This window comes from Tachypleus tridentatus, chromosome 3 (assembly GCF_004210375.1).
Source record: "Tachypleus tridentatus isolate NWPU-2018 chromosome 3, ASM421037v1, whole genome shotgun sequence".
Taxonomy (NCBI): Eukaryota; Metazoa; Arthropoda; class Merostomata; order Xiphosura; family Limulidae; genus Tachypleus; species Tachypleus tridentatus.
The window spans coordinates 103,899,066-103,922,771 of NC_134827.1; the positions used below are offsets into that span (position 1 = coordinate 103,899,066).

The 23,706-nt window shown below is 34.4% G+C and overlaps 1 protein-coding gene across 4 annotated transcripts in view; it reads right to left on the reverse strand.

Annotated features, from left to right (window-relative positions):
• LOC143247651 (golgin subfamily A member 2-like) overlaps positions 1-15,381 on the reverse strand; it is a 42,097-nt gene extending 26,716 nt beyond the window's left edge. For 3 of the 4 annotated variants that reach the window (XM_076496024.1, XM_076496023.1, XM_076496026.1), the window contains exons 1-6: positions 15,225-15,381; positions 8,653-8,760; positions 6,172-6,239; positions 4,116-4,235; positions 2,732-2,945; positions 1,637-1,832 (exon numbers count right to left, since the gene is read on the reverse strand). In XM_076496024.1, coding sequence (XP_076352139.1) covers positions 1,637-1,832; positions 2,732-2,945; positions 4,116-4,235; positions 6,172-6,239; positions 8,653-8,760; positions 15,225-15,287 — 769 coding nt within the window. In that variant the 5' untranslated portion in view covers positions 15,288-15,381. Of the gene's footprint in view, positions 1-1,636; positions 1,833-2,731; positions 2,946-4,115; positions 4,236-6,171; positions 6,240-8,652; positions 8,796-15,224 lie in introns of all 4 variants that reach the window. The other variant, XM_076496025.1, reaches the window with a different exon arrangement.
• Positions 15,382-23,706: the final 8,325 nt, after the last annotated feature.

Consider the following 23,706-nt stretch of genomic DNA (forward strand, 5'->3'; position numbering starts at 1 on the left):
TAAATGTCTCAAACCTTGGCTTCAAATAAAGTTGTTGTGCTAAGTAACAATTTTCAGCAAAGGTTATATATATATGAAATCATAAGAAGTTTGAAATAATAATAAACTAAAACAAAAGAACACCAAAAGAGAAAGACAAATGCTGTCATCTGAATAGCTGATCCTTCAACCATTAGTTTTTGTGGTTTTGGTTTAGGTTTACTGTTTTCACAAAAATGTTGTCTTTCAAAATATGCAGTACATGCTGAATGAACTTACACATTTTGATAATAAATTTAGAAACAAAAACTAAACCACAGGGAACTTTTAGCTTTTCTTTGGAACTTCAGCAGGGTTAGTACATAATAGTTTGAAATTACAGTCATTTTATAAATTAATAACTATTGCAACATCAAACCGTTTCACATACTAACCCTAAAGATGATGCATAGGTGGAATACTGGTTAAAATAAAGGTTCTCTTGAACTTATTTTGTTACGTGTACATTATAATTATGTTAGTTTCTTTTCCCACAAACCTTAAATTTCTATTTCTTGAAAAGGAGACCTTGACCATTAACCTTTTAAACTAGATATTAACACAGTTCTTCTCATTCCCTAGAAAAGTAAACTCGGGACCTTGACCATTAACCTTTTAAACTAGAAATTAACACAGTTCTTCTCATTCCCTAGAGAAGTAAACTCGGGACCTTGACCATTAACCTTTTAAACTAGAAATTAACACAGTTCTTCTCATTCCCTAGAAAAGTAAACTCGGGACCTTGACCATTAACCTTTTAAACTAGAAATTAACACAGTTCTTCTCATTCCCTAGAAAAGTAATCTCGGGACCTTGACCATTAACCTTTTAAACTAGATATTAACACAGTTCTTCTCATTCCCTAGAAAAGTAAACTCGTGACCTTGACCATTAACCTTTTAAACTAGAAATTAACACAGTTCTTCTCATTCCCTAGAGAAGTAAACTCGGGACCTTGACCATTAACCTTTTAAACTAGAAATTAACACAGTTCTTCTCATTCCCTAGAAAAGTAAACTCGGGACCTTGACCATTAACCTTTTAAACTAGAAATTAACACAGTTCTTCTCATTCCCTAGAAAAGTAATCTCGGGACCTTGACCATTAACCTTTTAAACTAGAAATTAACACAGTTCTTCTCATTCCCTAGAGAAGTAAACTCGGGACCTTGACCATTAACCTTTTAAACTAGAAATTAACACAGTTCTTCTCATTCCCTAGAGAAGTAAATTCAGGACCTTGACCATTAATCTTTTAAACTAGAAATTAACACAGTTCTTCTCATTCCCTAGAAAAGTAAATTCGGGACCTTGACCATTAACCTTTTAAACTAGAAATTAACACAGTTCTTCTCATTCCCTTGAGAAGTAAACTCAGGACCTTGACCATTAACCTTTTAAACTAGAAATTAACAGTTCTTCTCATTCCCTAGAGAAGTAAACTCAGGTATCACGAGGACAGAGAATAGACGTCTGCAGATGGCACCACCACTACAGCTCCCCAAACTTTTCATCAAAAAGGGAATGAGCAAAATTGAAAAGCTAATGACAACTGAAACTATACATAATAACTAAACGGAACATCAGTTAACAGCATGATAAAACTCAAACCTTCTCACCGGCTTTCTGTTTGGCTGTTTGTTGACTCTGGGATAATGAAGACTGCAGCTCTGTTTTTTCAGCCACTAGAATACCAATAGTCTGTATGTGAACCTGTAACTGGTCTTTTAAAGAAGCCTGGTCTCTGTGAGACTTTTCATGCAAATCTTGTCTTTCCCTTTCAAACTCCCTTTGTGTCCGATTTATCTTTGCTTTCTAACAAGAAGAGACAACATAATTACAAGTAAATACAAACAACCCTACATCTCTCGTGCCATCTACTCTGGTGCACTCAAGTGAATTAAACAAATCAATTAAACAACAACACCTAACAGTGCATCACGTACACGAGTTTAACATCTGATGGTCTTCTCTTAACACTAGGCAGTGTAGCACCATGACATGTCTGAAATTCTTAGCATTAGGCTTGGTTCACTCTCATTTGTGATGGCTTCTTACACTTCTTTTCCCAAGATCTTGTGCATAAAATACAAGTGGCAGTTTGAAATACGAACCACACTGAGTGAACAGGTGTGTATAAATACCTGCCACAAACTTTCCTTCATTTTCCACTTATTTTGACTGACAAACTTTCATCAAAACCACTTTTCCCTAAAATCACACAACTTTCTAAGCCCGAGAAAAACGTTTAGAGATTACATTACTTTCTGGGATATTTAGGCCCCCTATAAACCTATTCTACAGCAGACAAGAAATTCGATCTCGTTCCTTCATGGTAATGTAGAAGGTATTCTGACTAACAGATGCATTCAATGATAATAGTCATATCAAATAATACTTTTTCTCCTTTCTAGAAAGATCATTCACTTGGATACTTCACAAAATTAATAAATATTATTGATTAAAATCATTTACCAGGTAAAATCAGATTGCTTGACCAAAAAGAAAACAAAGATGTTAATTACAACTGGCTCCCCAGTGGCTTAGCAGTATGTCTGCAGACTTTCAACACTAAAAAGCGGGTTTCGATATCCATTGTGGGCAGAGCACAGATAGCCCATTGAGTAGCTTTGTGCTTAATTCAAAACAACAACAATTACAACTAAACAAATAACTATTTACATAGGTCTTTCTTTTAGTCTGGTTATACTTGCCAGTTCTTGAAGCTGATACTGCAGCTGCTCATTGGCTTGTCTGTGATTCTCTAACAAACTGGCAAGTTCTTGATTCCGTCTTTCCAATTCAACACTGTTGCTTCCCACTGGGATTCCTGGTTCAACCTCTCCATTTATAAAAGCATGTGTCTGAGACATTAAACCATTTAACTGTTGTGTAATTTGTCTCAAACTTTCTGTTGACGATAGGTCCCTAAAAAAAAGACAAGTTCTTAAAATATCTCCCATGCAACATAAGAGCAGTTTGTGTAGAAATGGAAGAATATACTATGTAACCCTAGTTTTAAATGTAACCCAGGGTCATCACATTTGAGAAACTAACATTTCCAAAACCAAACACGTTCATCTGAACAATGCATTACTTGAAGAGGTGAAGATGATAGCTACGGTTGTTTTGCACAATTAATACGATTACAACGATATTAACACCACGACCAAGCTGCCTTAGACCTAACACAACATTTAGTTATGCTAGGATACAAATGAAATATCTATATCCAAAATATTAGTTTTGCCATGTGGACCTACCTACCCAGTGGATACTAGATTTTCATAGTGCAACTTGTGTTACAGACAACAAAAAACAAGTTTAATATGTGTGAGGTGTTTTAACTGTATCATTTTAATATCATTATCTGTTAACTGAATTATGTTTCAGAAACAAAACAAAAAGTTTTTAGAGAGTTTTGTTAAAATATGAACAGATATTTGCTTAGGTCTACAATGCACAAAGAAACAAAACAGCTCATTTTTAAAAATTGTAAGAAACATCACATCCATGAATTTCAATCACAGTGAAACATGCAGCAAACCCTGAAATATTTTTCTTTCTATTTAATATTATGTTAGGAATTTGACTGCTACTCCCAGAATAAATCAGTTTCATTCACCGAAAGAATTATTACTGGACAACAACACATTTTATTCAGATACAAGTATCATTTCTGTTAACATCATACAATCTTCAAATTCCAATAAAAATACATAAAAGTCATAATTATTACTCATTAATACCTAAAAGCAGTTAATAAACGAATCTATCGAAACAGTAGGAACCATAATGTAAGAGAACAGAAAGCATACAGTTGTAATGTATCTTGTTTACTTGAGACAGATGTAAAACAGAGTTACAATTTACAATTGATTATGTAGCTCTATTGTGTTTGAAGTATGGAAAATAATTTAAAATAAATACACCAGACTTTGGTTAAGAATGATGAAACTTGTCTCTACTAAAGGTTCCATAAACATTGAACATCACATCAACATTAACCTACTTTATTTGTTCTTACAACACACACGTGGGTTATAAAAAGGTTTAGAATACAAAACATAATTCTAAGTCCAAATAAACTTCACTTACGTGTTTAAAGGACCTGAAACATCTGTATCGAGTGTTGTTTGTTGAGTTTCTGGGCCTTTAGATACGTTTAATACTGATATTTCTTCTTGTACTTCCAGTTTCTCACGAGTATCTTCAGTACTGTCGACACACAAACATATTCACAAAACAGTTTCACCAAATTATAAAATATTCACAACTTCAAGTATTACTTCTTGATAAAATAAATATTTTTTTTGTTATTCTTAAGCCTGTTATAAACATAAAGCTTCTTAGTGAAAAATATTTGTTTTAAATATGTTCAAAAATTAAACATTCAGGTTTGTGTACATACAGTTTACAATTTAACTTCAAAATTTTACACAACAGGAATCAAACAAGGTGCAACGGTAATGATTTTTAATAAGACGACAGGAAGTTATTACCCTTTGTCTCACCTTTAACCTTTGTGAAATTAAACAGAAACTACTTGTACTTATAATGCTCCACTCTTTACATGAGGCTAAATTAAGATGTGTTGAAACATATCAGTCACTGATATGATATTCAAAATTAATATGCATTAAAATATGTGCATTTTAAAACATGAAAACTTATTAAAATGTGAAAAAACTTGTACGTCTGTGTTCAAATGTTGAATACAGATATTTTTTTTATTAAAAGCCAGAAAATTCTAAAAAATAGAAATAATCCGGCACCATTTAAATTATCGATTTTTTCTCAAAGCAAACTTATTACAAAACTTGGAATGAAATATTAACCAAATGTAATGAACCATCTTTATATATAGAGAGATTACAATACATCAGTTTATCGTTTTGGTACCTTTACTGTCAGCACCATAACAGTAATGATTCCCCAAATGTTTTTTGTGCTTCAGCACATCTGAATACTTTAGATTACAAAACCAATTCATGAACGTAGTACTTATTGACACTGACAAGCAGTTATAAATGAAGCTGATTTATTCTTACACTTTTGTATATTTAAAATGTGCATCTTACCCAGTTATTTTGTTTGTTCATTAGTAGTTAAGCCTAAAGCTACACAATGAGCTGTGTTGTATCCACCATAGAAACCCAGTTCACAACACTAAAAGTCCACAGGCTTACATCAAAGTCACAGGTGGGACATCCAGTTCTCTATAAATGTACATATCTTACCTACTTCTATATAAATGTATATTTATCTAAGTGTGTATGTGTGTTTTCTTATAGCAAAGCCACATAGGGCTATCTGCTGAGTCCACCAAGGAGAATTGAACCCCTGGTTTTAGCATTATAAATCTGTAGACTAACCACTGTACCACTGGGTGACCATATATTCATCTTACCCAGTTCTGTATAAACGTATATTCATCTTACCCAGTTCTGTATAAACGTATATTCATCTTACCCAGTTCTGTATAAACGTATATTCATCTTACCCAGTTCTGTATAAACGTATATTCATCTTACCCAGTTCTGTATAAGCGTATATTCATCTTACCCAGTTCTGTATAAGCGTATATTCATCTTACCCAGTTCTGTATAAACGTATATTCATCTTACCCAGTTCTGTATAAACGTATATTCATCTTACCCAGTTCTGTATAAACGTATATTCATCTTACCCAGTTCTGTATAAACGTATATTCATCTTACCCAGTTCTGTATAAACGTATGTACATCTTACCCAGTTCTGTATAAACGTATGTACATCTTACCTAGTTCTGTATAAATGTATGTACATCTTACCCAGTTCTGTATAAACGTATATTCATCTTACCCAGTTCTGTATAAACGTATATTCATCTTACCCAGTTCTGTATAAACGTATATTCATCTTACCCAGTTCTGTATAAACGTATATTCAACTTACCCAGTTCTGTATAAACGTATATTCATCTTACCCAGTTCTGTATAAATGTATATTCATCTTACCCAGTTCTGTATAAACGTATGTACATCTTACCCAGTTCTGTATAAATGTATGTACATCTTACCCAGTTCTGTATAAATGTATGTACATCTTACCCAGTTCTGTATAAACGTATGTACATCTTACCCAGTTCTGTATAAACGTATGTACATCTTACCCAGTTCTGCCAAGTACGTTCGATTGATTTTCACTGATCACTGTTGCAGCTGGGAAGTCTTTACTGTCCTACAAAATGGAAACAAAATCAGAAGACAAAGAACACCTTTTTAATTAGTATGTACAATTTCATATTACAAAGCACTTTAATGGACATTAAGTTTCAGAATTGCTACCTACTAGAAACAGGTATTGCCAAAATGTTTGTGGGACAGTGTACTGCGGTTCACATGGCTGTGTCACAACACACGACAGTGTACTGCGGTTCACATGGCTGTGTCACAACACACGACAGTGTACTGCGGTTCACATGGCTGTGTCACAACACACGACAGTGTACTGCGGTTCACGTGGCTGTGTCACAACACACGACAGTGTACTGCGGTTCACGTGGCTGTGTCACAACACACGACAGTGTACTGCGGTTCACGTGGCTGTGTCACAACACCGCGACGGTGTACTGCGGTTCGCGTGGCTGTGTCACAACACCGCGACAGTGTACTGCGGTTCCGCGTGGCTGTGTCACAACACCGCGACAGTGTACTGCGGTTCCGCGTGGCTGTGTCACAACACCGCGACAGTGTACTGCGGTTCGCATGGCTATGTCACAACACACGACAGTGTACTGCGGTTCGCGTGGCTATGTCACAACACACGACAGTGTACTGCGGTTCACGTGGCTATGTCACAACATACGGTAGTATACTGTGGTTCACGTGGCTATGTCACAACATACGGTAGTATACTGTGGTTCACGTGGCTATGTCACAACATACGGTAGTATACTGTGGTTCACGTGGCTATGTCACAACATACGGTAGTATACTGTGGTTCACGTGGCTATGTCACAACATACGGTAGTATACTGTGGTTCACATGGCTATGTCACAACAACATACGGTAGTATACTGTGGTTCACGTGGCTATGTCACAACATACGGTAGTATACTGTGGTTCACGTGGCTATGTCACAACATACGGTAGTATACTGTGGTTCACGCTATGTCACAACGTGGCTATGTCACAACATACGGTAGTATACTGTGGTTCACATGGCTATGTCACAACATATGGTAGTATACTGTGGTTCACATGGCTATGTCACAACATATGGTAGTATACTGTGGTTCACATGGCTATGTCACAACATATGGTAGTATACTGTGGTTCACGTGGCTATGTCACAACATATGGTAAGTAAGAACCTCAGCCAGTTTTTTCAACCTTTTCATCACCTATATGCATTTAACCAAAATGTGACCATTTATCTGACCTTCAATTTGTATTCTTTCCATGTGGTATCCCATATGTTCATATATGCAAAGAACTATGGGTAGCACTTTGCAAAACGTGTGTTGAGAGACCAGCATGATTCATCATTTAGCTATGTAATCTTCTGACTAATCATGGTGCACTTCTAAAATGAATTACCAGTTTGCCATCAGCATGAGAAAAGAAACCCATTTCATTTTAGTACTGTTTGTGACTTGTTGATAACTCTTGTATATCAGTCACCCTTCTGATGTCATGTTTTAAAGTTTTTAATAAAGCACTACAATATTTTCTTTACTATGAGAAAATGACATTATTAACTTTAACATTTTCTCCAATTTTATGAACATCCTTAGTAAATTATATTTTCAAAACACATTTCAGTAAATAACATTCCACATGTATATTATAAAGAACTGTAGTATATATATATGTTTTATTTTGTATTTATGGCAAAGATACTAAAGATATCTTACACTAACCCTAACTGTTTAAATACTCACCAGAGGGAAGGCACTTTATCAGCACCACACCTCCTACTATCCAAGCAAAATGACTGAATGTCACTCTTATAACACACCCACAACTTGACATATGGGGAATATTTTGTAGCATTCAATGGATTCCAAACAAGCTTATAAGATTTAAAATTCAGAGCTCAACCATACAACAACTAACCCACATCCTGATGAAAACCCACCAATGGTTGTTTTGTAAGGTATGTTTTCTTGAATCGTGCATCATGTAAAGGCTGATATGTTTTCTTGGACAATACACTGATCTATGAAGAAATAAACTTAAGTTTTCTGGAAGAGTGAATTAGTTAATCAACATCATGACACATGAAGATGTATCAGAGGTTTATCAAGGTTTGAAACAACTGATATGTTTTTGCCTTCAGTCCTACCATTTAGTTGAAAATGGTGCACATCGTAAGTCAGTTACATACACAAACTTTCGTTATAAAAAGTTTTTGATGGGCTACTTTTTTTTGGACCATCAAGAAATGCCTTTTGTCCTCACATGAAGCTTTGAGATTTATTATCTTACTGAAATACAAATGTTCAAATTAAAAAATGTGTGCAGTTTGTTGAAACATTTTAAAATATTAACTGTTCCCTCTCACTATAAAGTTAAAAATTTTACAAACTAACAAAACATATCTCAATTTCTCACTGAATAAAAATTACTAAATATCCACAATCCTCACCAGGACGATATCTTGTTTGTCATTCACAGAAACCTTCGAACTATCAATAGGCTTTTCAGATATCTTTTTTGCTCCCTTTCTATTGGTTTTCTGCTGGAATTTCTTCAACTGAAAAACAGTCTAAACTGTGAATTTTAGGTTTCCTGAAAAGCAGAACAATAATACAATAACAGAGAAGACTGAATAATCTTTATCATATCGATAAAGGTGAATGTAAAATAAAACAGACAACAACACCTTATCTCAGCATGTTTCACCACCGGACTTTGATCCACCATATTTCACTACCCAACACTGATCCACCGTATCTTAGAATGGCTGTTATGGGTATTAACACTTACTAATAAAGCAGAGGACAATGTTTCGACCTTCCTAGGTCATCTTGAAACATTGTTCCCTGCTTTATTAGTAAGTGTTAATACCCATACTGGCCAATCTGAGATGCATTTTTACTTCAAGTGGATTTCTTATCATTAAGAATTGATCCACTGGGTTTCACTACCCAATACTGATCAAATAATAGTCTTCCTATTACATTAGATTAACAACATTTTTCACAGTTTGTTCTTTTCCTAATTTTAAATTTATCATCATTTTTGGTCTTTTCATTCTGGCCAGTGCTTCTTGTATCAATATATGTATGAAATAAACATGCATCAGGACAAACAATAATAGAGTACCACTGACTGTTGATAAAAAAATAGATGGAGATTTCCATCTCTGTCTCACTGTTTACACTTTACCGATTTTCTATACCACTCGTACATCACATCAACATTCGATATCTAAATATCTTAAAAAGATATATTTAAACTTTCCATATTTACTTGAAGAGCTCAGGCACATTTTTTTAAAACAAAAAAGTGTTTCATAATAATTATAATTGTTTAATGCAACAGACAATTACCATCAAGTAACATGATAACTGGGTGAAGAAGCAGTTCAAATAAAGAATGGTTTTGTTATGCAACTAGAAAGTGAAAAGACCACACTTGTTTGTGAAGTTGTTTGTATAAAAAAGGCCAGATGGTAAAGAAGATTTCAGAACTTGGTGTTTGTTGAAGGAACTACAACCATAACTACAACTTCCCTCAAGAATGAGGGTTTCCCATCACATCACACAAAAATTTCAAAACTGTCAATCAGTTGCACGGCTTTACGTAGCAGTTACTGCTACAGAACTTGAAATGCTAGAATGTGTAATTTTTAACATATGTGGTCTGTGTTTTGTTTTATTGCACTGGGAAAAAACACAGAGATGAAGGAAACAAATTAAATACAGTTTGAATATTAAGATGAACTATTGCAAATGAAATATCTTTTAAATGGTATTTGAATGAATTCACAATTTTAAAAATTAAGAAAAGACTGAATTGCAATTATTTTTTTCAGAAAACAATTAGAAATGTTCACTTCTGGTGTACTTGCTATTCCTTGTATTCTCCTACATTCTTGTGCAATGTTCCTAGTTAAACACAGTTCAACATTACTGATGTGATATAATAACTTTACCATATAAAAATAAGTTTTCCTGAAGTGTATGTAGGAAATTATTTTTATATTAACCTGCATCTATTCAGTGATTTTCTTTGTACATTTAAGCAGTTACTTCCAGCAAAAAAACCCAATATAAGCCAATTGAAGTGACCTTTTACAAAACAAATACTTACTATGCTCAAGAACAAATTGAACTAAGCATATCTCATCCAGTGTCAGGAGAAATGTTTCTTTTCCGAACATACTGTAACATTGTGATTCAAATAAAGTATAACAACAATGAAAGGCTTTATAAATAACAGGAGTTTAACTGTGACAGTTGTTTTTATTAGCAACATATTGCTAAGTTTTCATAACTATCTTCTGTTCCACGCAAGTTTACTGAATTGAAAAATCGTACTGGCTTAAAAGGAACAGAAAAAAAAAAAGATATAGATGTGAAAACAGCTTGTTGGGTTGAGAAAAATTTTTACGTAGAGGAGCGAACAACGTTTTGACCTTCTTTGGTCATCGTCAGGTTCAAATTTTTCTCACACCAAATGAGCCGTTTTTACATATATATTTTTCTCTACAAGTGGGTTTTCTCGACATCACTGAGAAAAAATAGAGCTTTATTCCTTTTTCAGACCATCAGCCAAGAATCTCAATTCAGTTATAAGAAATTACATCCAACCACAATAACCAAGGATTATCTTGAAGCTCCAAGTTCCAAATTAGAGTTTCCATCAAAACAAATTCTACATTGTTTTAAGAAAGTTTATAAGCACTAAGGTTTTCCTTCAGAGCATGCCAAAATAAACAAAAACTAATAATTTTTCTTTATGTATAAATCTAAATAGAGACAACTATTTCACTAAACTGAGTTCAACTTTGAAGTGTTTTTTTTTCTTAATTCACTGGTGCAGTTTTGCCTTCCAATCAGGATGCACTTACTTAGACACCATGCAGTTACTTCCATCCCTGAAAGGCATTACTTGTCATTTCATGACAAAACACAAACTTGTTTTACTATTCTAATAATTACATTTATTGCAAGTGTTCAGTTCATGAATCAGGAAATCTTTAATGGGTAAGATGGAGTAGGATTTAATAACAAAAGTTTTAAAGCAAACACGTCGTGTGTGGGTGTGTGTCAGCAAGGTTTCTCGAAAATGGATAAATGAATTTTTGATGAAAATTGATATACATTTGGACTATGATGCAACTTAGAAGTGATCAGTGCTCTGAGGGTCAAGGTCACAAAATAAATAATAAAATCCCTCTTTACCAGCATGAGGCATAACTTTTTGCTGTGTAACTAGGTAAAAGATGTCAGATTTTGTTGAAACTTGATGGACATATTTAGAATACTATTCCTCATTATCCTGCCAAAAATAGTTCATGTCCACTAATAAAGATTGATATAGACATATTTTCTTCTTTTTGAAAGCCGAAAATAATCAAAACTGTATGACAGAGGTATGTACATAGTTCCACTAGTTCAGGAAATGAAATCAGCCATGCATGACATACCATCACTACCACATTACCTCAATGACAGAAGACTATAAAGGTAGAATGAAGCTATTGTTACTTTAAACATTTTTATAATACATAGCTGGGTTTCAGGAAATAGCATTCCTTGATGGAAAGAGTAAAGGAAGTAAATCTCCCTCAACCAAAAAATAGCTTCCACTTTTTACAAACACTAAAAATACCTTTTTTACCCTAAGAGTATATTGTGTGTGTGTTATATATATATTTTTAAGATTTTATTATACAACTCAAGATGAACAAGTTAAGCTTAGAATTTTAAGATTATTTTACTATACAACTCAAGATGAATAAGGTAAGCTTAGAATTTGTACCTATAAGCCTACCCTAGTTCAGCCGGTGAGAAAATGAAGTGGTTCTCTGGGGAACAAGTCCTGCTGTACCACTGTACATAAGTTTTGATCTCTAAACAGGACTTATCAGAAACCTGTGTATTCAATCAACAAAACTAGTTGAGCATTTAACAGATTTTGAATAAGGTTAAGAGATGGTCCACTCTTGGTTTGAAAAACTGCAGATGTTACAAGCTCCACTACGATTCACAGTTTGTATAATTAAACTGACCACACAAAGGTTAAAATACACACTGCATTTATTTTGAATTCAAAAATAAAAATATGTATAAACTTTTATTTCTTTGAGGTAATCACAGGAATATTTTCCTGTCAAATTGGGTTTTGATAAAGATTGTCTTTACTTTCTATTTACCTGAAAAAATGGGAGAATTACAATGGAAAGTAAACATAAAGTCAAACAGTAGATATTGAGAGGAACCCAAGTTGCTGTCTTTAATATTTTAACTACATCTGTGATATGTGGATCATATACAACTAACCTCCTATAAGACAAGACAAGGTTCTATTGGATTTATATGAAGTCATCTGTTTTGATATTTCTATAAACTTAACTCAATATATTTATAGCAATATATGAATATTTTAATGTTAAGTGTTATTTAGAAAGTTAATTCATTTCAACATTGTTATTTTGGCAGCCTCTAAGTTTCACAATCTTTGGTATAGATTGCTACGATTTACAAAGTATAGTTTCACAAAATATAATTCTAAAGATCTGATTTCAAATTCCACAACATTAGGTCAGAAGAAATCCAGTTTAGGCTTCAACTTTTAAATTCAGTTCTAAAATCAACAAGTCTAAGAGGGCTAGTAGCAACAGCCAGAAAACTAAAAGTAGAAAAAACAACAATCCAGTAGTAGTTTTAAGTGTAAGAAAAAATGTCACTATTGTAATGGTAGAGGTGTAAGAAACAAAACAAGTTAACTTAAAGCACTGGTTGAAATTTAGAAGTTGATAGAGTAGGAATAACTGAAACAATGATAAAATTAGACAATTTTTACAATAAATTTTTTTAGTGAGAATATGGTACTAAATACAGGGAAGTAGCTGTATATATCTAAAATGTGACTTGCATGTTTCTGAAGACATTAAAAATAAAAACAGAGGGAGTGGATCCATGTGTTTTTGTTAGCAGGTACAGGGTGAGAAAGCTTTTAGTGGGAATTTGTTACAAGCTACCAAGTAAAACTGAGGAAGTTAATGAAAAACTACTACAGTGGGATGTATTGCATTACAGATGATCAGTGGAGTTGGTCAAATGGTAATTTAAAAAAAAAAAATCAAAAGTTATCCAAAAAAAGGTTGGCTGAAAGTTAACCCTTAAACAGCAGCCATCATTCACTGATGCTGCCACCTACAGCACTGCCACTGTTTAAGGATTAACAATACAGGCTTCTTTAGATGCAATGAGGATAAACAAAATGCTTGGATGGGAGTTGGGCCTTTGAAGTATGATACAGGAAGGCTCATATCTGATGGTTATGTGATGGCTGAGTTATAAACTCTCCTTTTGTTTCTTCTTGCATTTGAGCAATATTCCCCATCCTGAAGAATTGCTAAATGGAAACAAGATGACAGCATGAATTCTGATTTGGTTAAGACAAACTGGCAAGTTTACAGAGTGATAATAGTCATGGATGAGATATTTCTGCAAGGTTTTTGAAGTAGGTTAAGGTTTAGACACGTGAACCACTTGCTAATATTTTTTGTAAGTCCTTGAACAGTAGGTCAAGTGCCACAGAATTGGAAGGTGGCTTACCTTACTTGTCTTTTCAAGGGAGGTGATAGAATTTTTACCAATAATCACAGGTCTATTAGTCTCAGGTCAGTTGCAGAAAATGTTTAAAAATCTAATAAAAAGATACTTTACAAAATATTGCCTTATCTCCTGACATTCTTTGAAGAGGTTACTGCTTATGTAGACGACAGCACGAGTGTGAGTTTTATCTAGATTTTCAGAAAGCATTTGACAAGGTGACCCATAAAGGAATTTTAAAAAATTTATCTATACAGATGCAAGAAATAAGTTGTCCCATTGGAGAGTTCAATCACATGGGATTAATGAGACAAGTGTGGTACCTTTACACTTAGTATTAATACATTTGATATTTTTGCTTTACATTAGGAATATAGATGAAGAAATGGCCAATGAGTTACTTTAAATTTGCTAATATTAAAGATTTTGGTGTTGTTGGTTGTGAGAAAGACACTGCTGTTTTACAAAATAATTTCAATTATTTGACAATTTAAGCCATAGTACTTTGTAATACAAGCGTTGTATTTGTTAGAAGTACAGCAAAGAGAATTTTAGACAGCATCTACAGAAGTGTGGGAAAAAAAATGTCTAAAGATAATGTCATTGTGTAGAGTATTGGTCAAACCACATTTGGAACATTGTGTTCAATCTTGAACACTTCACCTTACAAAGGACATTGAATTGCTGTAAAGGACTCGGAGAACAGCTACTAAAATGACAGCTGGGACGGAAAGGTTATCGAAAAATGGAAGGTTAAAACCCAATTAATGTTTTCTCTTGAAAAAGAAAAGAATCAGAGGGGATCTCAAATGAGTAAAATGGAGTTTAAGATTGTTAAAGGAAATGCTAATATTAATGCACATTTTTTTTTTTTTTACTTCCTAGTGAAAATGGTAGGAATAGGGGAGAAAAACGTAAAAGGTGACAGGGAAGAGTTCATTATCAGAAAAACAGTTTTATTTTTTCTGACACCTTGACCTTTGAAATGGGTTGTTTTTAGATATGGTGACAAAACGAAATTAAGAGAGTTTAAGAGGTGGCCTGAAAAATATTTGGATCATAAGAAATGGCTTTGAGTTTTAAATAGTAAAATTCTGGGGATGGGGCAGTCCAGACCAATAGTCCATGCTAATGTTGTTCTGAATGTTCAGTTGGAACTTCAGGGTATGGTTTCACTTGTTAAACACAGACACTAATACTTATATATTAAGTTAAACTGTAACATTCAAGGCCGAACTTCGACTTAGTTGAAGTACTACATTCAAAGACGAACTTCAAAGTTCTAAATTTGGCATGCTGAACAAGTTAACTAGATTCATGATACAGATTTACTACAACTGTGACGTACATATTATTTTTAATGTTATAATATTATTCTATAAACATGAATAATTAACTCCCAATGGAGATTTAAAAACGTAATACCCACTTTCTTTAAACCTGCTTCTAATTTTTTCTCACGATTAGTTATATCTGACGTGTTGTCTTCCATGTTGACATCTTACCGTACGCATGAGCAATAGCAAAAAATTCAGATTTGAGGAGCTTTAAATTCTTCTCAAACTATATAACAAATTGCTTATTTTATTAATTAAATAAATTGTCTGATAAATTTAATTAATAAAACAAAAATAGATTATTAAATATCTTAATAAATTATTTTAAAATGTATATAGCATAGTGTAGTGTAAGCGCAATTGAAAATATCCATAAATGGGGTTAAGTCAAAAACTAGAAACAACTAGTGTATACCAAATAGTGTTCAAACCATTATGAATGACCAAAACGTCTTGGTGAGATATCAGCAACCTCCTTGAATGTTAGTGATAGTATACACTGTCTGATTTTAAAATTATGATAGCTGGTCTTTGAATAGATAAAATTTGAATTAGTTGCGAAATGTGACTTCAACAATGAACCAAAGAAGAGGCTCACAAGATTAAAGTTTGGATGGTTATCATTTTCGTATTTTGTAAACTGTTTTACGACGTAAGAGATATTTATGGGTACATTACGGTAATAGAACTGCAGCAACTCTCACTGAAATAAAGACAAATCACACTGCGTAGGAACCAATCACCAAAGTTTGCAGGCATTAATTCTTTCGTAGCTGTCTTTCAAAGAAATTTTAGTACCAAGTCCAATACAACAAAATTTTCCTCGGGTCATGAAAAAACTGTATATACTATGATAAAAGATAAAAAGGCAATCAAAATTGTATGCACGCTTGAGTTGTCACTAAAAATTCACACTTTTATTTGACAAAAGGGGGGATTCCCCTGACGACTATAGTTTTCCACTGCTCCTATGTTTAAGCTTTATGGTCATTGAGTTAATTGACATAATAAAGTAATTAGCAACTTGCTGTCCAGTCATAACATGCCATCTTTAGAAGTTCTGACACATAACTTTCTTTGTACAGGTTATCACTTAGTCGCAATTAATTTCGTATTCACTCTTTCTTTTAGTATGGTCTTCATATGTTTCAAGCAATCTTGCGTAATTCTCAACAACCTTTGTCATCTATGATAGTCTTTCATCTGTTCTTGCTCTTTGTTATTGATATGTTATAAGCTGGTATCGTTTACTAATAATCTAGAACATTTTGTAATTTATTAAAATCTTAAATTCGGTTTGGTTTGAATTTCGTGCAAAGCTACACGACAGCTACCTGCACTAGCCGTCCCTAATTGTTAGTCATCACCCACCACCGTTAACTCTTGGGCTACTCTTCTTTTCCAACGAATAGTGACATTGATCTTCACATGATAACGCAGCTACGTCTCAAAGAACAAGCATATTTGGTGTGATGGAGATTCGAACCTGCAACCCTCAGATTACGAGTCGAGTGCCTAACCACCTGGCCATGCCGGGCCCTCAAATTTGGAATTGTCAAAGTTTAACGATCTTGCAATTATCTGTAGTAATATAGTCAAGTTTTTCTTTTATAGAACTGACTACGTCACCAGAAACATATTTACCAACAAAGTACATAATTCGGACGTAGTCTATCCATTTCTAACCGTAAAAAATATTAAATGCTATGAAGGTCAGATATTTCTAATTCTTGTCCATCCTCAAACTCTTTGTGTTAACTTTTAGTTGTTTGTACCATGAGATTTTTTAGTGTCTAGAATCAGTAACACGATGATACTTAATGCATCTTTTAAGAGGATCCTGTAGATGGTCAGTGGAGAATGGATTTAACATCCATTATACTGAACTCAAAGTCAATCTCACTAATGTAAAGCCACACACTGCTGATAAAGTGTAATCCATACAGTTGACAGTATAGTGATACTATTTTACAGGATGTACGAGCTTTTATTTCTGTCCACATTATATTTCTACATTTGTTATGTACTTCACTGGTCCTGTATGAAATTTAGATTGAATCCGTTTTCAGATTTTCCCAAAATGAGCATACAACTTCAGGATGAAGCTCGACTCTTGCGCGAAAGAAATATTGCTTTCTACTGATGGTCCACTCGGTGTTTTCTTGGCAATAACGTAGAGAAATTGTTTTGTGTCTTCCTGAAATCAAAATGCACTTCACTATGCATCTAGCACATAAACAGGCCTCGTGATGTTTTTTCTAGCCATCTGTACACTGACACGACATCCATTTGCTGGTTCAAATATCTGATTCAATAAAGTTTGGACGTTCGTGGACTATTCTGCTGGTTTCTAGGGGGGGGGAACGTTTCGGTTTCTATTTTTAGGCCTTATTTAGGTTTAGATTATGTGCGACGCATCTCAAGAGCATTTGAAAGATGGTCGATAATGTCAGAAACCAGAAAGCGTGTAAGTTACTCTAGAATTTCGACATGAAAAAGGTTACAGCATAGAAACCAAAATGTTGTCCCGCGCTAGAAACAGGAGGGAAGAATCGAGTAAAGCCCAAACCCTAGCATCTATACAATACTCTTGAATTAATATCTGACGCAGATCATTATGACTGCAGCGAGCAATCGTCTGCTTGTCTTCTAGATAATTCTCTACCTTGTTCAGGTATCTAAGGGATTTGTTGGCTCTTGTTCTTCGTGTGAGTGAAACATTCACTTGTCTCCAATAAGAGTTATTTAAATTTTAAGAGCAAATTATAAAACCTGTCTATAATTAAATTTAAGGTGATAAGGTGATTATATAAATTCAACATGCATATCTGAAGCATCGACTGAATGATCAATCATTTCCAGTTTACTAGATGTATATTCGCACCAAAATAAATTTGGTATTATCTTATTACAGTGGTTCTTGAGGTTCCATTGCTAGAATGTTATAAGTTTCATGGCCCGGCATGGCCAGGTGGTTAAGGCGCTGGACTACTTATCTGAGGGTCACGGGTTCGAATCCCCGTCACACCAACCATGCTCGCCCTTTCAGCCGTGGTGGCGTTATAATGTGACGGTCAATCCCACTATTCGTTGGTAAAAGAGTAGCCCAAGAGCTGGCGGTGGGTGGTGATGACTAGCTAGCTGCCTTCCCTCTCGTCTTACACTGCTAAATTAGGGACGGTTATCGCAGGTATAGCCTTCGTGTAGCTTTGCGCGAAATTCAAAACAAACAATTATCAGAAACCTTATCAATAATAATTTTAAACAATAGTAGTAGTCTTATGGTGATGTTTAATCACACGTGTATTATAAAAGTCTATAAGTCTTAGTTTACACATTGGTAATAGCAAAGAAGTTTGATATGATTTATGTAATTGGGAGAGATTCGGCATGGATAAGTTGGAAGTGCGCTTGACTCGCAATCTGATGGTTGTGGGATTGAAACGTCCCTTCAGCCATGGGACATCAAAATATAAAGATCATTCCCGCTGTTCGCTGGTAAAAAGTAGCCTAACAGTTGGCGGTGGGTGTAGATAACTAGCTGTGTTCCATTTTTAAATTAGGAACATCTAGCTCAGGTGACCCTCGTGCAGCTTTAAGCGAAATTGGAACCAGTTAAATAGGCTATTTAACTACTAGTGCCATCTGTTGTGAATACATATAACTTTTCAATTAATAATTCAGTCCTATTCTTCGTTTTTCTTTCAGTTATAGTGCGAACACCAAATCTTAAATACAGAAAATGATGTAAACAGTTTTAAACAACACGTGTACTTGCACTAATATAAAGAGTGTTCTACTTATTAATGTCAAATAGTACATTTGTGCTAAAATAACCTTATCACCCCAGATGTGGCTAAGGTTTGGTTTGTTTTTAATTTCGCACAAAGCTATTCGAGGACTATCTGGGCTAGCCGTCCCTAATTTAGCAGTGTAAGACTAGAGGGAAGGCAGATAGTCATCACCACCCACGGCCAACTCTTGAGCTACTCTTTTACCAACGAATAGTGGGATTGAACGTCACATTATAACGCTTCCACGGCTGAAAAAGGGCGAGCATATTTGGTGTGAGGGATCCAAACCCACGACCTTCAGATTACGAGTCGAGCCCCCTAACCACCTGGCCATGCCGAGCCTCAGATAAACAACAGAGAAAGCAGCTAGTCAACATTATTCACTACCAACTTTCGGATTACACACTACCGACGAGTAATGGGATTGTTCGTAACATTATAATGCCACCAAGGATGAAAAGGCTAGCATATTCGACAACTAAAGAGCTTAAATTTTAAACTTTTGGGAAAAGTTCAAACTTAAACCTATTAGTTAAATCTTTTATGTTACTTTGAACAGTCGTTTCAGCCTTCCATTACTGTTAAACTATAATTCTACTTGGATATTATTTTTAACAGCGTTAGTTAAAAACAATCATTTAGGTACAAATGTGTAAGCATTTGGAAATTTCCTTGCGACTCATCTATAAAACTGTGGAGTTATAACGCTCAATATCGGGTTTACATACCCCGGTGGGCACAGCACAGATAGCCCAATGTGTAACTATGCGCTTGACTGCAATCTAACAACACACGTTTTTAATGTAAAACTTAAAATAATATTTATTTAAAAACGTCTCATAATTCAATATCGTATGTGAGTCACAAATCAAAAATGAAACGTTTCAGACAAGGACGCTCTTTCTCTAGTGATTTTAAAAGGGAAACCCAGCGCGAAACGTTATGAACATTTAAATATATATTTCCTATTAGACATTTCTCGTGGTATAAGTTTTCTTATGTTTTCAGTTAAATCTTTTTTGTTTCAATTGGCCACAAATGTGTAAACATTTTGAAATTTCCTTGTTAACTTAAACAGTTTTCTTTGTGAGATAGTCCTTAATGGATCAGAGGTAAAATTGTGGAATTATAACGTTTTTTTTAAATCCATACCTTATATAAATCCAGTTGATTTTTTTTTTTTCATATGAGTTTGTTTCAAGGTTAGGCACAAAGCTACACAAAGGGCTATTTGTGCTCTGCCTACAACCCTTGGCCCGGCTTGACCAGGTGGTTAGGGTGCTCGACTCGTAACCTGAGGGTCGCGGATTCGCATCTCCGTCACACCAAACATGTTCACCCTTTCAGCTGTGTGGACGTTATAATGTACGTTCAATCCCACTATTCTTTGGTAAAAGAGTAGCCCAAGAGTTGGCGGTGGGTGGTGATGACTAGCTCCCTTCTTCTAGTCCTACACTGATAAATTAGGGACGGCTAATGCAGGTAGCCCTCGTGTGGCTTTGTGTGAAATTCAAAAAAACTACCCCCCTCTTATGTGAGTTAGATGAATATTTATTTTGAAAAAATTCTGTTCCCCTGGGCCCGGCATGTCCAAGCGCGTAAGGCGTGCGACTCGTAATCCGAGGGTCGCGGGTTCGCGCCCGCGTCGCGCTAAACATACTCGCCCTCCCAGCCGTGGGGGCGTATAATGTTACGATCAATCCCACTTTTCGTTGGTAAAAGAGTAGCCCAAGAGTTGGCGGTGGGTGGTGATGACTAACTGCCTTCCCTCTAGTCTTACACTGCTAAATTAGGGACGGCTAGCACAGATAGCCCTCGAGTAGCTTTGTGCGAAATTCCAAACAAACAAACAAACTGTTCCCCTGTGTAAAAAGACCTAAAATAACTGATCGCCAGAGTAATAATCAAACCTGGTAAAAGAAAATATCATTAGTAAAACACTGTATTTAATTTTTTTTCGATACTAGGTATGCGACGCCATCTTTAAAAACTTTAACTTTTATTTAATTTGGTTTCGAGCGATCTGACTTTCAACTGAGACAAACTGAGTATTTAAATGTACAACTTTGTTTATACATTTCAATTGTGTTGTATATTCATACAAAATTTGGGTCAGATTGCCCCTCCCCCAGCGACACAACGGTATGTCTGCGGACTTACAAAGCTAAAAACCGGGTTTCGATACCCGTGATGGGCAGAGCACAGACAGCCCCTTGTGTAGCTTTGTGCTTATTTACAAACAAACAGAATTTATCAGATTTTATAGGGCCTGGAATAGACAGGTGGGTAGAACGTTTGACCCCCCATCTGAGGGTTATGGGTTCGAATCCCCTTTCAGCCATGGGACGTTATAATGTAACGGCTAATCCCACTATTATTCCATAAAAGAGTAGCCCAAGAGTTGTCAGTGGGTGGTGATGGCTGGCTTCCTTCCATCTAGTCTTGTACTGCTAAGTTAGGGACGGCTAACGCAGATAATCCTCGTGTAGCTTTGCGCGAAATTCCAAATAAACCACACTCAGTAATTTTGTCTATAAGTCCGACAGTTCACTAAAATAAAAGAAACTGCTCATAGTGAACCACACTAAACAAAACTATTAATGTTTCACAATCTGTAAAAGTGCTGACACTTCAAAAGATTAAGTCCTTATTTCTATATTTTCGTACGTTCCTTTAATTGTTTGTTCTGTAGTAACACGTTGGTTCACATACGTACTGACGGACCATTTATTGAAAACTCTGGTAGTATTTGATTTTAGTCCAAATTGGGTCGTATATTATTCAACGTTTCTTTTTGAAATTCTGAATGGTGTTATAAGTTGAAGGGCATTTCATTTATTCCAGATAAAAGACCCCACAATAGTGAAACTACTTGTGGTGTATCGTACAGAAAGGATTATTTACCTGTTTTCTCTGTCTCGAAACACAGTTTCAAAACAATAATTAATTAATATAAATCAAATACCACAAAATGTGTGTTTAGATTATTAGACGGGAACCTCAGAGAGATTTAGCACAATTCGTATTTTATTTCGAACTGGTTTAAATATTTTAAATCTAAAAAATGAAACAAAATACAACATGTTGATTTATGAACAAACGTTAGTGTATCACGAGATGGCATCGTTGTTACATATTCAAAGTTTCTATTTTTTAAGCTACTGAAAACGATATAAATGGAAAACCATTATTATAAGATATAAACTCAGGTCTTACTAATAAGTTGCTTTAATGCATGCTTTTGAAACAAAATATAATAAACGTGTTAACAATTTGCTTTGCAAGAACGCATATAGAGTACTTCTTTAATAACTGATCATATCTTTGCAGCGCCATTTCTATCTGAAACACTGGTTTTAACATAGACGTATTAATACACCGGAAAACTACTTTATTGTGCGGATGTAGACAGTACACACGGTTTAATTTCTATTTATTATCATCACATCATCGTAGGTATTTAGAGACACGATGCAACAAACTTAGCGGTGTAACATCAAATATTTCAACAACATCAAGTAAATAAATATAAATATTCATATACAATTTTCCCGGGTGCAAAAAACACAAAAAACTTATAGCTATTAATTAGTAATAAAGAAAAATGTAAATATGAATCTACCTTAGGAGAAATTTCTCATGTTGTACCCTGTACTTTGAATGACAAATCATAATAGCGCCCCCTATGCCTTGTATATTTATTCACCAACAAAAGCCTGAGTTTCTAGGTGCTTTATGATAGCTAAAATTTCGTGTGAAAATTGCTTATCACCGTATCAAAGAAACAACAAAAAACATGATATTATGAAAACCCATTTAAACCACAGCAAGGTTTTTTAAAACGATTCCAAATTTTAAACACAGAAATGCTTTCGAAAATTAAAAGACGTGACTGATATGGAATGTTATTTTTCGAACTAAAATTCATTAAATTACGACTTCTACTGAAACGAAACATAGCTATTCGTTGTTTTGTTCAATAGAGTAATAGTTGCCAACAAACAAAACCACAAAATTTAGTTGTTGTACCGCTATAAGAGATGATTTATCGGTGAAATGGAATATATATATATATGATTTTGTAAGTTGCCATATATCCCGAACATTTATTTGAAATATTCAATAGTATAATTCTACATGAATTTGACTTAATATTCACCTAATTTTCATTACAAAATTACTTCAGGAATTGCATTAAAGAGTTTATTTTTTGAGAGAGTTTATAAATGAACCAATTTCAAATTGTATATTCTATTTTTTAAAATACTTTCAAGTAATATTGTAAAGTCAGATAAAGAATATATACAGTAATTATATATAAATTCACATTAGTTGTATTTTAAAGTGTAACGATAACAGGATTTCAGGAAATTAAAATTAATTTTTAGCAAGACTTTTTATCCCAGTTATTGAGTGAACACCAGTGGATGAATGAAAATGGATACCAGCGTTTAGCGCCATCTCACCATGGGACGAATTTAATATTAAAAGGAAAAAAAAAATTTTTTTTTTAAAAAAGAAAAGAAGTAAATGTATGGATGACAAATGTCGATCCTTGTGGACAAAAAGTTTCATTCTAAACGAGCTAATGGAGGGGAAAAAATGTATATTATATATTACAACCAAGAGTGTGACAGATTGCTAATTTGCAAAAATATACATACATATATACATGTATATATTTATAAATATTTATGAAGTATTAGTTTGTATGCTTTTATGAATTTCATGCAAAGCTACACAAGGGCTATCTGCGCTAGCCGTCCCTAATTTAGCAGTG